Source organism: Cyprinodon variegatus, unplaced genomic scaffold, assembly GCF_000732505.1.
Source record: "Cyprinodon variegatus isolate N-32 unplaced genomic scaffold, C_variegatus-1.0 Scaffold300, whole genome shotgun sequence".
Taxonomy (NCBI): Eukaryota; Metazoa; Chordata; class Actinopteri; order Cyprinodontiformes; family Cyprinodontidae; genus Cyprinodon; species Cyprinodon variegatus.
The window spans coordinates 929,356-945,033 of NW_015150753.1; the positions used below are offsets into that span (position 1 = coordinate 929,356).

General features: G+C 39.2%; 1 protein-coding gene across 1 annotated transcript; it reads left to right on the forward strand.

Moving 5' to 3' along the window:
• Positions 1 to 2,433: 2,433 nt before the first annotated feature.
• Positions 2,434 to 3,916, forward strand: LOC107090577 (forkhead box protein I2-like). The gene is made up of 2 exons (XM_015384035.1): positions 2,434 to 2,932; positions 3,021 to 3,916. Exons 1-2 carry the CDS (start codon positions 2,434 to 2,436, stop codon positions 3,518 to 3,520), a joined length of 999 nt encoding a protein of 332 aa, XP_015239521.1. The 3' UTR covers positions 3,521 to 3,916.
• The last annotated feature ends 11,762 nt before the right edge of the window (positions 3,917 to 15,678 follow it).

Consider the following 15,678-nt stretch of genomic DNA (forward strand, 5'->3'; position numbering starts at 1 on the left):
TACACTGCTTTTTCTCTGTTTTTTTCTTTTTTTGGTCAAAGCAGCTACATCTGGCCTGTTCAGCTGTGACAGTGTGAAGGAGAAGAGCATCGGCTGGGATTACTTCCCAACAACTTCCATATTTTTCTTCAACAGATGATGAAGACATTCCTGTCTTTCAGTTTTTAATCAGCTTAGCTATGTTTCTGTCCTAGATGATGCCACTAAGGGATCTACTTTTTTGCTTTTCGCACACATAGAAAACACTCTTGGATCAGTGATTCTGGGTTCCTTTTGTGCGTATGCTCTGTTTTCTCAATCCTTTTGTTGGTCACGGAACACTGCTGTATATAATAAGCCTAGTTCTGATAGAAGTTTCTTCCTGTTAAGTGTTTAGTTTTTCTTTTCACTGTGGCTAAAGGCCGGCTCAGTATGATGGATTGTTGCAAACACAACAACACAAGCAACTATCAATTCAATTTCAATTCAGTTTATTTATATAGCGCCAAATTCACAACACGTCATCTCAAGGCACTTTACAGTTCAACCAGATCACACAGTCAATATCAGCTGTAGCTACAAGTTAATCCAAGAGGAGTGAATACTTCAAATCAGTGATTCAGTGCAAACTGCACTGTTTCCTTAGATAGAAAACATTTTAATCAATCTAAATAATAGACAGAATTTTACTGTATTTTTTTGATGACAAAGAAAAATGTATAGACTTTTTATTTATATTAACTCTGTGAAAGCTATATAGCCATTTCTCCAACCTAAATTCTGTTTCATATGTTTCCATGTAAGAATATTGACAACAAAAACTCTTACATCTTAGATGTTATGTCATTTGAATCTGTCGGTATTGTTGGATTAAGTTGTTGATATATTTCTGTACAGGAGTAGTTTTTGTGTGTGTGTGTTTTTTGTGTGTGTGTGTTTGTTTGTTGTTTAAAGCCCACTAAGGCAACATTTACTATGCACTGCTGCTGTTTGGGTCAACTGAATATGTTCCCATGATGCTGATGTATTTTTCATTTTTTTGCCATAGTGGCCATTTTTTGAATCAGCTGCAAACAGGAGACAGATGGAAAGAGAAGGGGATATGCCATGTGGGAAAGGTCCCCCAGTTGGGATTTGAACCACTCAGTCTATATAGTAATTTGATTTTTACATTTCTATATTCTTGTGTTTTTTATTTTAATTTTTTTTTTTGTATTTTGATAAATTAAGTTCTGTTCATTTTACAAAGTGTATTCCATTCTGTTTAGTTTAGTTGAGGTCTTTTCTTTATCCAGATGCGGTATTATCATTATTAATAATTTCTTTATTTGTTTTGTGTTTTCAATGTTAATTGATCCAGGCAGCACTATTTTGCATATCATGTGTTTGAAAGTGCTTTATAAGTAGTAGTAGTCTTTAGTCAGTGTCTTTTTTTTGCATACAGATCTTGCAAGTACTTACATACTCACTTGATTCTCTGTCAGATTCAACTCTTACTCTCAGCTTGTCTCACTTGTCTGCTCTCTGTCGGTCTGCTGTAACAGTTTTATAATCCCAATCATTTTTAGTGTTATATTACTTTCACCACTGTCCTGCCTGCATCCTGTTTGCACTGGAGTCCAATACATCCCTGCAGTCCTGTTTGGACTATATAAAAAGAGTTTACAAAACATAAAAAGAATGCTCCTGTTCTGTTTGATATCCATCAGTGAGAGATAAAATAACACCTTCATTGCTTCATGTCATCTATGTTGAAACAGCTTCAAGTGTCAGGAGAAGGAATGGTATCATTTAGAAGTAGGAAAAACATTTCCAGGAAAAACATTTTGGAACTTTCTACAAGCTGAAATACAAAAAATGATGGAATCAAGATAATTGCAGCATTGCCCTTGATCTCATGAAAGCAGAAATACTAATGTTTAAATTACCTGAAGATTTGTATGTTTTATTTATGTTTGAAATTTCATGGAAAGCTCCAAAAAATAAAACACAAAGAAGGCATAATATGTCTTAAACTTTTCAGTGATCAGTTAATTTTGTATTTACTTCATATTTAAAAAATATCATAAAAATAACCGGTCAACTTTCTGTCAAGTAAAGTATTAGTAGCAGGAAAAAATCCCAGAACCTGAGGTACCATCTCTCTGATTAGGACTTGAAGGGGTTCTCTGTGGTTTAGGGTCTCTATAAGGATGAATGTCCTTAGAGATTAGCTGTGGCTGAAGGTTTAACTTTATTCTTTTAGGCTGAATCAGTGACTCTGCAGTCCTTAGACTGTTGACATACCTCTCCATCAGATCCTGGGGCTCTGAACAGCCTGGGGCAGGGGTTCTACCTGTTCTTATTCAAATCATCCCTCACCTCGCACACTCACTCCCAGGAGCCAATCAGCCGCCTTGTGGGCGGGGCTGCAGGGTATAAGAGTCTCAGGTGAGCAGCAGGTGTACAGACATCATGGCCTCCTTCATTCTGGATCAGGCTCTGTCTTCCTTCCTGCCCGAACGCTGCCCCCAGCAGGAGCTCCCCTCTCTGGACTTGGATGGGTCTGACTTCAGCCTGTATAGTCCTCCTCCTGAAGCGGACCCCTCTCCAAGGACCCCATTATCCTCCTACGGCAGACAGGACATGGGCCTAGTCCCTGAAGGCCCCCCAGGAATTGTTCCAGCTATCCAAAACTTCTTTCCTCATCTCCTGAACCTCCCCGGTGGATCCTGGTTGTCCTCTGAGGAGCTGATGAGTCTGGTCCGGCCCCCTTACTCCTACTCAGCCCTCATAGCCATGGCGATTCAAAGCTCGCCCAACCAGAGGCTGACTCTCAGTCAGATTTACCAGTACGTCTCTGAAAACTTCCCCTTTTACAGCCGCAACAAGGCTGGCTGGCAGAACTCCATCCGGCACAACCTGTCGCTTAACGACTGCTTCCTGAAGGTTCCCCGGGATGATGGCGATCCAGGTAAGAGCTACTCCTCCTCCTCAGATTAGTGTTGTTGAAACTAAATGACATCACATCATTGACCTTCCTCCATCTCCTCCTCCTGTAGGTAAAGGAAACTATTGGACTCTGGATCCAAAATGTGAGAAGATGTTCGACAATGGAAACTTCCGCCGAAAGAGGAAGAGGAAGTCTGATCCCAGTGAAAGCAAACCACCATCATCATCCCCATCACCGTCAGAGCCCAGCACCAAGCGTCCCAGCATGCACTGCAGCAGCTTCCAGGACTCCCTCCCTCCTCCTCATCATCAGACTATTTCCTCCTCCTGCTCCTCAGTGAACATGCTGGCTCCTGAACAAGCCTCCCCTCCTCTTCCTGCTCCTCTTCCTCTTCCCCAGGGGTACCCCTACTCCTTCTCCCCCAGTGCTGTGGTACCTCAGTGGGACCCCTGCAGCCACTCTTCTCCTCTCTTCCCCTCCTCTCAGTGGACTCCTTCCTTCCTGGGCGACCATCAGGACTACATTGAGCTGCAGGCGGCATCAGGTCCAGAACCTGGGTTCTCTGGGGTCTTCAGTGAAGCACTGGACACCTTACACCTTCAGCAGTGAAATGGACTGAACAGACTGACCAATATTTATCCATTTAGAATTAATTTAATCTGACAGATGATGGAATCTCTTTTGGCTTTGAATGTTTTAGCTGTGTGTTAAAGTGAGACATTCATCATACTGTCCTGTTACTGTATATATGTATACTGCTGGTTTCCCTAACTAAATATGTGACCTGACTTACATCCAAGCATTTGTTCTGTTTTGTGCATTTCTAACTGGTTTCTTTGGAGAAGCATCTGGTGGTTCTTATATCCAGTTTGGAGCTACTGGAAACTGCTATTTAAATCAATAAAATGCTAATAACGCTAATAAACAAATCATAATCTTTTCCATTCATAATGCTGTTCCTTATTAGACCTTTTGCTTTTGCATGACCGGTTTGCCCCATATCATTTTGTGGTTTATAAATCAGTCACAGCAATATTTTTCTGTTGATTTAATAATTTCATAATTAAACTTTATTGATCTCACATTGGAGAAATTTACCTCTGCATTTAACCCATCCCCTTGGGGAGCAGTGGGCTGCCATCGTTGGGCGCTCAGGGAGCAGTGTGGGGTTAAGGATATTGCTCAGAGTCCCAGAGTGTCAGTCTGTGGGAGTGGGACTCAAACTCAGAACCTCAGGATTCCAAGCTCTACACCCCACTAGGCCTCCAATCCCCAATTGCTGATATCCCACTGCTTTGTTATATAATTACTATGTGATTCAATATACAATGAAGCAGACTAAGCATTACTTTCCAAAATATTTTGCTTGTTGCTTGCTGTCATGTTCTTGATTCATAATCTTATTTTTATGGTTTACTTTTTGCTTAATCTAGTAGCATAACTTCCGAATTTTCGGCATTTCTGCTAATCTCATTCAGAATAAGAAAAAAAAAAACATTTCGGCCTCATTACTGAGTTCACTATAAATGAAACCACTTTTCTAAGTGTTCGCTTTTAAAGAGGAGCATGATTCTCTCTTACTTTGGAAAACAACTTATTGAAGAGATACAAAACATGAAGAAACCCACTGACATCTAAACTTGGGTAAAAAAAACTGTTGGGTTTTGATTATCAAACGGGCTTAACTGGTTAATATCCTCTTCCTGGCCTAATTTGGAAAGTCAACTCTAAACTTGGACATTCAGGACCACAGAAACAGACATTATTGCATCTACAGTCATATCCATTGGAAGATATCACTTACTGATTAACTTCAGACTCTCTGCCACTAAATTAAATACAAAATATAGATTAATTTCACAAAGACAGATGGTTCAAGCCTCTTGTATTGTTATTAACGATTTTAAGCTCACTGCTAATTACATTTAGGATTGTAATTTTACAACAGACCAATAAAAACATGTGTTACAGAACAGCCTGTTCTTAAATGTTGTAATTATCATTCATTATCAAAAAATACCTAAACCCCTTTCAAAACCCAGATTCTAATGTAATAAACATGACTGTATTAAATAAAAGTAAAGGCTGGTCAACCTTAAAACACCATCAAATGATGGCTTTGAAGGGAAATCTGTCCATGAACAGAAAAAATGCATCATGCTTCTGCTTGATCAAACCGACTCAAACTGGTCGGGACCAGTTCTGATCAACCAAGACCTGCTGGGTTATTAAATGCCAAATAAAAACAGGAAAACTGTTTAACAACAATATTAAAACGGATACTGTGCTTGCTAAACAGACTTTTGAAATAAAAGATTAGTAGTAATATTAATAATTGAAAGTTTTCAATTTAAAAACTCAATTTATTTCAATAGTTTTCAAAAAGCAATAAAAACACAACGTAACAACATATGCCTGTAAACTTTTTTGAACAGATTGAGCATATTTATAGAATATGAAGATAAACAGTGATGTAGTTTAATACGTATTACGTTTAGAACCTGTATCTTTACGGTATAAGCCTCTCTCAAAGTAGGTAGTTTTTAGTTTTCTTTAAACCTGTTTTGAGTTGTAGAGCAAAATTTCAACCATTACTAACAGGTATTAAAAACAACAAACAATTATATTATTATGTTACCTATTGTTTCTTCTCGTCTGAGGTTGCTATTGTTTGAACAGCTAAGTTGACTGAACCTTTAGAGCCTTCAGGCCTCTAAAATAAAAAAGTTAAAATTATTAATGAAAGATTTTCTAGGTTTTGGTAAAAAGTTAACTAACACAACAAGATACCACAGATGCCTATAATAGCTTGGTTTCACGTGACGTCACAGTGCTGCTTCGCGACGCCGCGAAACTCAGATGGAGGGCAGGAAGTGAAGTAGCTGAGGATCTGCCGTCTGAAATAATGCCTATGTTTTGCGTAGTTTACGGCTGCTCCAATCGTTCGAACCGAGAAAAGGAAAAGAGCTTTTACAGAGTACCAAAGATTGTCGTTCATAAAGGTGAGAAGTGTAAAAAGCTCACAGAACAACGCCGAAAGAAATGGATTTTAAACCTACGTCTGCGGTCTGGAGGAGCAGAGTCTGCCATTGCCCGTTTCTGCAGCGACAGCTTCGTCGGAGGTAAGCTATAACGTTATGTTAGCTAGCTAACTTTTTTTTGCGGTTGTGTTTATATAGCATAAGGTTGTCGTTAAATGCTCATTTACTTAGTAATGATTAATAAGTTACCGGTAGTCTAATATGGACTTCATTGTGACTGTTTAGGCTGTCCTAGCGCTTTGGGTGACGTTGAGTCGGTAGACTGGGCTCCGACGGTCAACCTCGGTTACCAAAAAACTAAGCCCAAATCAGAAGCATCTCTTCAGAGATGTTTCGCTCCAACGCTGTGAGTGCTTTACCTTGAAACATAAACAACTGTCAGGCTAGCCGCTACTGCTAACGCTAGCATCTTTTAACACATAAAACAATATAAGAACAAACACTCACCCAAGCAAAGACTAAAAGATGATAGTCGCGGAGACATTTGGTGCCGAGGTTGTGGACCCACCCGCTGACAAAGAAGTTATATGCCTCCATACTTTTATAGGCCTTCATTTGCTGTTTGGTGTAATACGACGTCTGAAGGACCAGATAGTTCGTTATGTCAACGGCCTCCACTGTCGGCAAATCTTGAAGGTCCACCGAAAACTCACTCATCTTCATGAGGTACGGGTCACGTCCAACATATCTGTCAATCAACTCCTTGTATCGTCTTGAAACAGGCTCTAACTCCATACAATACGGGCTCTCGGTAACGGTGTCCTCCATGTTTACGCTAACTTCATAGACTTCCTGCCCTCCATCTGAAATTGCGCCTCCTGGCCGCGTCATAATCATCACGTGACTAAAACCCGCCTATTGAGTGAATTACGACTCATACATCACAGCAACGTTTTAACACTCACATAAGATAAACTTTACCAATGTTCTGTCGGTACTGATGAGGATTCACCCACCTCAGTATGCTGATCGCTTGTTATTGACAGGCTCTCAAAGAATATTGACATTTAGAAAATTCTGTTCAGTTAATAAAATATTTTGTATAAAATGAACACAAATTATAAGACAGTGATGTCCCTGCAAGCATAGTGTATCCTATTTTGACTCACCTATGATTCTAATACACATGCACTATTTAGAACAGGAGTGCATCAAGCATGACACAGTCATTACAAATGTAAAGTGATTTGAAATTCTATAAAATCCTCATTGTTTTCCTGATCTGGTAGGTTTGTTAAAATGCATGCCTATAACTGCAGCTTATTTAATAGGAACTGACCTCAGTCAGCTTTAGTCTGATGATCTACTTTTTGGTGAGGAAAGGCATCTTTTAATTTTTTGTGATACTTAAAATGTTTGATAACTCTAGTTATCAACTAATACACATATTAATTAAATGTTAGGTGAAAAAAAATGTAAGATTTGATTGTTGAATAGTTCAATGTGGGGTGAAGCTGCTCCCCGTTTGCTGACTTCTCTTAATATGGAGAAGCAGACAATCTACACTTAGATCCAAACATTCTCTCCAACTCCTGAGCCATTCTTCCCACGTAGCCTTGAAGCTAATGCAGAGGTTCAGTCTACTATCAGAGGTTTATTTTATTTAAGGCTTAAAATTTTAACCACAATGATTAGATTCCACACGAGCCAAAAAAAGATTCTTCTGGCAACAAATGTAATTCCGGGGGCATCAGTCTGTTCTCTCTTTGTGGATCAAAAAAACTTTCGTTTTAATAATACTTAAATGTGTAGCTTGTTGAACCTCATCAGTAAAACTATCTGAACTTTGACGTATTTGAAATGAAATGAAAAACTATAAGGAATTTAATCAAAGGTAAGAACAAAAATAAGCTGAAGTCTGAAGGACCTTAATAAAGTCTGGAGAGCTTCTGATCCAAACCAGGATTAGAGTCCATTTTAGATAAAGCTGTGCTCTGTAAACGGTGTACCAGTGTCTGTGAGAGATAAAATCACATAAGTGTGGCACGTGTTTACACTCAACACGTCATCACACACAGACACACAGCAGCTATCAGTTGTATCAGGATCAGATAGTTTTCATGAGAGCGTTATTGAGCCAGGAGCAGGAGGAGGGTCAAAGTGTGCCGTGTGTTTACCGCCTCATGCCTCATCACACGCTGCGCTGCAGGCACCAACACCCCACCAGCCTCCCTGACCCCACAGTTCAAGCACAGCATTTGCATGTGACAGCGGGAGGTGAAGACGGAGCTGGACCTGGATGAAGAAGGGGCCTGAAGCAACACATCAGCCTCCTGCTGGGAGGTCGTTGGTCTCCAGCTCCAGAAACTCAATTCTCTGATTCTGGGTGTAAAAGGCTTTAAATGGCCTGGTTTATTCAGGTTCTGTATATTCTGTGTAAAGTTTGACTGGACTGGAATCACCCAAGAACATGAGTTTTTAAGTCTTGCCACATACTTTCATTTAGATTTTGGTCTGGACTTTGACCAGGCAAGTATAGCCCATGAATCTTACCAACATGATCTCTTTAGGGTGGTCGTCACAACAGGAATAAGGTGCAGTTGCAGTTTTTTCTACATATTTTGCATTTTGCCTGTAGGTCCTGGATATTAACTGCCTGTCTCCTTTGATCAAAATACCTTCTACATATCTACTATGTCTCATACATCATTTGTACCAAACTGGATAAACATATTCTCTGATTTTCTCTCAATAATTCTTTTCTTGTCATATTGCATTTGTGGAGCAAAGACTCAGTAGTAGTTTTGTAGACAGGTTCAGCCACCTGTTCACCTGACAAGTAATAGTGGGCCTGTTACTATAGACCTGCAGACTATAGATCTGCTTCTCTGCTCTCCTGTCAGTTTAAGTGGACATCCTTTCTGAGAAGATGGATGGTCTTGTGCACCAGATGATATGGGTTGAACAGTTTAGCTCTGTTTGATTAATACATTCTTTAGTAAGCAGCTCAGTTTGCTCATCTTCTTTTATTTATCAAGCTGCATGAGTGACTAAACATGATTTCATAGTCTTGGCAGCCGTCTCTAAGCAAAAATATTATTAGACTCTGTTGGATTCCAACTATTCTGAAGCCAGTGGTGTTATGGTTAGGATGGATTTGTTTTGCTTTTAAGATTAGTTTAAATACTGAACAGAGTTTAGTGGAGATCTGACCCAGAAATAATAAACGACGGCGGATGAACAGTTAGTGAGACCAAACATGCAGGAATCACACAAACACAATGGATGTTAACCTCCTGTGAAGAGACGTGTCATCAGGTCTCATCAGGCTGGAGGCTCCGTCAGTAAGCGGGCCTGCAGTCTGTCTGGGGGTGGATGGGTGGGTGGGTACGTTATGCAAATGTTATGCAGTCAGTATCATCCTGGCAGTTAGCTTGACGACCACTCAAACACTGCAGTGAGTGCATGTGGTGAGGAAGAACACATTCCTCACACAGACAATAAAAACTACAAGAAAAAAAAAATGGTTTCCCTAAAATAACTATAATCCACCCATAACTGTGTAATGACCCAATTCTGACTTTGACCCGTATGAACCAGTTTTATTAAGTTATTTAAAGACTTATTAGATGAAGAGACTGATTGCTGCACACACCCTAATGTCCCCATAAAGACATTACATCTCATGCAGCAGGTAAAGGTGAGCAGGTGGTCGCCTCCTCATGCTGGTATCCTGACAGATCCACTGAAACCGACCCGTATGCTTCCTGTGGAGTCCGTTACATCAGAGGACGTCAGGCGGAAACATCAGGGCCTCCCTCCTGGAGCCGTTCGTTCTCAGAACTTCAGTTTCATTACTGTTTCACATGGAACACCACATATATACAGTAGGGCATGTCCACCACCACCACCTCCAGCCCAGAACCCCGAATTCTCCTGAATTATTGAGTTAAGGGTTCCCTTTACCAAAGAGTGATCTGGGTCAGAGGTCAAACATAAGCTGGAATGATGTGGTAAACCCAGAGCAGCTGGATGTTGAATTTTTGTTCCTCTGGAAGAAAAAAACTGTTAAGATATGATAATTGGGCCAAGTTCGGCTTTTAGTGGAAGAATGTCCAAAAATATTTGAAAACTCAAGCGAAGCGATAAGAGCAGCCGAGCAAGAACTTTTTAGGGAGACCTTTTAGAGAACCCTCCTTAAAACCCGATCAGACAGTCTTCTTTTATGAACCAGAACCCGTTATCAGCATTTTACAAAAAGAAACATTTAGGACTTCCTGGATGAAACAAAATTAGACTTAGACAGATTTTATTTTGTCATTTTGTACACACAAGTGTATACAAAACGAAATGATGTTTTAGTACAGCTCTTCTAGAATTTTTAATTTTTTAAAGTGCAACCTTCATAAAGGTCAGCAGCCTTGATAATAAACACTGTGGTGAAAAAAGTGATGTAAACATGCGACTGTATAGTTACAGTTAAACCTTAACCCCCTTTTAACCAACCCATAAGAAGAAACATCCTGAAACCTCTTTAGGGCCGAACATCACATTTATTTGAAGTAAAATATACCATCTAGCTGTTCTGATTAAGACACAGAATACAAACCACCCATGAGAGCATTGTTCTGAATGGGAAACCATTCAGAACCCAATATTATTTTCCTGGCTCTGTGAAGGACTAGCAAACCAACCCTTTCCAGTGTGTACCACGCCTTTGATCAATGCAGGTAGGAACCCCAGCCTCCGACCCTGTACAGACATTGGAAGATAGATTTTCTACTTCTAATCCCAGAAGCTTTTTTCAATCAAAACATCTTTGAAAATTTTTTATCTTTAAAACAAACAAATTTTGAAGATATCTAGAATCTAAAAGAATGGTCACACACTGTTCCAATACATTTTATGATCCTTCAGTTGCTCTTCCAAGAACCCAAAATTCTCGTTTCCTGGTAATTTCCTGAAGAAATCCAAATGTTTCATAAACACCAAATGGTGTTTATGTCGTAAATCATGAAAGACAAGAAGAGACCTTCAGCATTTTCACTGAGGTTCTGTCTGCCTATTTAGGAGATATTTTACCTTCGGTGATCACCTTATGACATCTATAGTGGGAGAACTTCTGGGAAATTTAGAGAAAAGCTACAGAACCCCCCAAAGTGTTTGTAAAACAACCGTAAAGCCATTGTGAAGAACAGAGTAAACTCTTAGATAAACTCAACAAGACGACATGAGATGCAGCTGCTGACAGACGGCCCAGTAAAACGCATCACTTTCTCCTCTGGGCCCTGCTGGCTCTGCAGTGGAAAGTTCCTGTTGCCTCGGGCAGGACAATGACGGGGGCTTATAAACATCACAGAGGAGACGGATCGGATCGGGAAGACGAGCCTGAGCAGGCCTGCGGGAGGAAGGAGGAGGGCCGGTGGAAAACCTGTTAGCTGCAGCTGCTCCAACAGTTTAAAGACTGACCCAGAATCAGACGAATTTACCCTGAACACATTACTCCCCACAGAGAGGTCAGTGCAGGGGCCAAACGGACCCTTGGATCCCCAGAGGGGTCAGAGTTCATGGCAGAAAGCGTCATATCTGAAGAAACATGGAGGTGAAACAATTACAGCAGTCATTTTAAGAGATGGATGTAAAAGAGCCTCCAGACTGAAACCATTTAGGAAGCATCTAATCCTCCTCAAGTGGTTCTTCAAGAACCACTTAGTTTCTGACAGGTGTTATTGTCAAATCTAAGCTGGTTCAGGATTTAAAGAACCTGTGCTTATAAATTAGGAAGTTGTATTGTAAATACAAAGTGAATTGAACGAGGAAGGGACTAAATCTAATCAAATGTCACATCATGTGTGGACGGTTGAACAGAAAGAACTAAACCTACCCAGGCAGAGGTACCAACCTGCAGATATGGATGCAAATTAAATGTGTAAATTTAAAGAGTTCTCAGGAGGTCCAATCAAATCTCTTGAAGGTTCTGTAAATAATGGGATCAGAACCTACATTCTTGCTGATTTCTTCTCACTCTAATATTGTGTCGACACACCTGTATGCTGCAGGACTCCTGCTTCAGTGAACGTTCTGACATTGATGGATCCATTATGGGTGGATGCTATGGATGCTACTCTGCATTTAGAAACCTTAGAAGCAGGAGGGGTGTACTTACTTTATACCTGATGTCTCTACATGTCGGTGTAATTATGGGGAAAAAAATTATCTTTAAAATGAAGTCGGCAAAGCGCAGAATCATGACAATTTCCTGTCAACTTTTATCTGCTTGTTGATCCTCAACCAGCCAAAACATCCTCTCAGTATTGATGTCATAACTGAGAGAAGAAGATGCAGTGAGAAGCTTAAATAAAAGAGTGTGGATTCATCTAAACAAAAGCTAGATCTTCTCCAGGGGTGGGATGGTTTCATCAGATTCTTGCAATAGAGCAGAAATTCAGTAGCTGATCTGTTTTTTGGTTTAAATGATCCAGAGCAGTCGCTCTCAGCAGATATTATGAAGCTTAACGTTATTTTTGTTGATTGTTTATTTTTTGTGAATTTCATCAGAAAGAAGCAGTCCATTTGGGTTACGTTCAGCACAACTAGGACCAGTTTGTTTAAAAAAAGTAATTTGTCAAAAACTGTTTTGTCAAGAACTTCATATGTATAATTGAACAAAACAAAGGTGATCAACTGTAAAATAAAATGTTTTAAGTTATCTAAAAACATTATGAGTCAATGCTGTCATGAGGCCGTTTCCAACAGGAGGAATTAAAAATTTACATAAAAAAAATGCAACTTTAAAAGACTTAGAACATAGTAGCCAACAGCCATTAAAGAATATCTCCATATATTTTACAGCAAGAGAATTAAGTTAAACACAAGCAGACAAAAAAAAAAAAAAAAAAACAGCTAACAGTATGAATTACTATAACAATTAAACAAATCATTTGGTTTGATGGTCTTTGATGACTTGATTAATAAAAGATTAAGATGTAGAGGATTAATGGTCTAGATAAGAGGGAAATGTCTTTTTAACAATAATCAAAATAAAAGAAGACGGTTTGATAAAGCGGCAGTTATGAAATGGCATTGCAGCACCGTTATTACTGGTTATTAATGGTCCAATGAACATACAGCACATCCTGAAAGTGAAACAAACTTTAATCTATCTGAGTATTTACTGTACAGGAGCTTTGAATAAAGCCAAGGTGAGTCATTTTCCTCTGTGAATTCAGCTGATTGAATGTGATCTGGAAAAGGAAATATTGGCCTTTATATTTAAGATCAGTTGGCAGTGAATGTTAGAACTAGAGCTGCCAAGCTGTTTAAACTGAGTGATGGGGGGAGAAGGGGGCCAAGAACCTCACTCTAAAACAGGGGCCATGACCCTATGGCTCTAGAGCCATATGCAGCTCTTTGATTCCTCCACAATGTCTCTAAATAGTGGCTAAAAATGATATAAAGAGCTAACTAATGTACTATAACCACAAACATCAGTCTGACGCAGTAAATTCCACAGTGTTGAATGTGCATTTTCAAAGTAAATGGATTCTTTCAGAGTTATTACAAGAACCATTGGAGTAAGATATGGACTATATAGAAATAGTTAACAGTAATCCAGAGTGGGATTGGTTAAACTTAACTCTAGGTGTAACTGTTACACTTCAAAATGTACTAAGAGGTTGTTAATATAGTATATTTTAATTGAATTTTCACAACAAAGTGACATTGAAGAACCAGAAATGAGACTTTAGAGCAAATGTACTTTTAATAAGCTACAGGTTTATGTGTTTATGATTTCTAAAGCTAAAATTACCAATAAACTGTTGCTTTTTTAAATGACAACAGATTTCCCTAGGCAGATAATTAACAAAAATAATAAGTTGGGTTTCATTAAAAAGTCAATCAAATTTTGCAGCTGTGACGTTTACTTAGTTGGACTCAGGGCAAAACGGCTCTTTGGATTTGAAAGGTTGCAGACCCCTGAGCTCCAGTGTTTCTCTGCAGCATTCCAGCTATTCAGCTAGATGAAAGCCACTTGCTAATGAAAGGCATAAAACGGCCCACCTGTAGTTGACCAAAAGGCCCAGAAATGACTCACAGACATGAGGAAAAAAATGCTCTGTTTCAATGAGATAAAAACTGAACTCTTTTAAGTGAATATCATGTAATTACTAAGTATAAATCACCCCTACAAAAAAGCATGGTGGTGGAAGCATCATGTTATGGGATGCTTTTCAGAGGCAGCAACTGACAGACTCGTAAAAATCAAACTGTACGTACTATAAAAGGATGAATGCAGCAATAAAGAGAGCTAATGGATAAAAACCCTCTACAGTTTGTTTAACTGCAGACTGAGGAAAGAACCCAAAAGACCCAGACAAGGTCTGAAAGAGAGGCTTCAGATTCACTTTGTGAATGTCCTTGAGTTGCAAAGCCAAAATCCAGACTTAAACCTGTGAAGAGATAGGAAAATGGCTGTGCACTGATGTTGAAACTTGAAATGCCCTGCAGCTGAATGGCCTTTTATTCAATAAGACTACAGGTCATATTTGCTAGCAAAGGTAGGTCAAGAAAATTTTAGCAAAAATTATGAATTCTGATATAAATGGAATTTCTTAGTTTCCCTTTTCTATCGAAATCTTTAAAAAAAAGGCCTTTTCACATTAACATCATGGGTTATTGAGAATAGATTTTTTAGGGGAGAGGTTAGGGTAATACCATGTGGAATGAAGCATTAATAATTCACAGCAAACATGTAGTTTAAACTGTGATCTGCTGACATCTAGTGGTTAAATTCAATAATTGCAGTTATTTGTCAATGAGCAACTTTTTTTCAGGGACGATAATGTAAATAATAAACATTGCTGTAAAAACACCAGAAGTAGCCAACTGGCTATAGTGCATCTTTTTTTGTTACACCATAGAAACAGGTAATAATATAATGGGGAGACGCAATATTATGGGGAGTGGCTGCCTAGTGGTCAGGGCAGAGAGCTTGGAATCCTGATGTTCTGAGTGGGAATCCCACTCCCACAGACTGACACTGTGTCTCTGAGCAAGACCATTAACCCCCGATTTCTCCCCGGGCGCTGCACAGTGGCAGCCTACTGCTCCCTAAGGGGATGGGATAAATGCAGAGGTTAATATCTCCAATGTGAGAACAATAAAGTTCAATAAAATAATAATAAAATGCTAAAATAAAAAAATGTGTAGATAAAAGCGCATAAAAATGCAAAACAAAATCGTATAAAATAAACTTTCCCAAAACACAGTCCTTAAATCAGTATATCCCTTAATAAGGGGTTGAAGGTAATCATTGCTGAGTTCTGTGATAACATATCTGTTTCTTAAAAGAGCTTTAGTTTTCAGGAGGACAGAGTTCCCTTATTTTGCAGATGTAAACAGTAAAGCAGAGGTTGTTGCTTTTCATTTGCTCAGACAGGTTCAAGCTCCAGCTTTAGCAGACCAGCTGGCAAGCAGTAGGCGACAGGAGGGTGTGTTTGAGTGCACCACTTACTGACCAGGAGGAGTTAAACCAGGATCAACTTTAAATGCATAAAAGCTTAAAAAATAAAAAATAAACTCTGCAAAGGCAACAACAAGCAAAGGCTTTATTATCTGTTGGGTTGGATGAAGTCAACACCTGCTCTAGGCCTACTAATCATAAAGAATATTTAAAGAAAAATATGAGGAAATGATAAATAGCAGCAAGCGATCCCACAAAAAAATGAACAGGAGCAGTGTTTCTATCAGTAACAATTTAAATATCTGATGACTGCTAAACTGGGA

Excerpts from the sequence above, each read along its gene's own strand:
- LOC107090577 (XM_015384035.1), top strand. The coding sequence starts at position 2,434 with ATGGCCTCCTTCATTCTGGATCAGGCTCTGTCTTCCTTCCTGCCCGAA. Across the intron at positions 2,933-3,020 it reads CCGGGATGATGGCGATCCAG|GTAAAGGAAACTATTGGACT; the intron begins GTAAGAGCTACT and ends CTCCTCCTGTAG.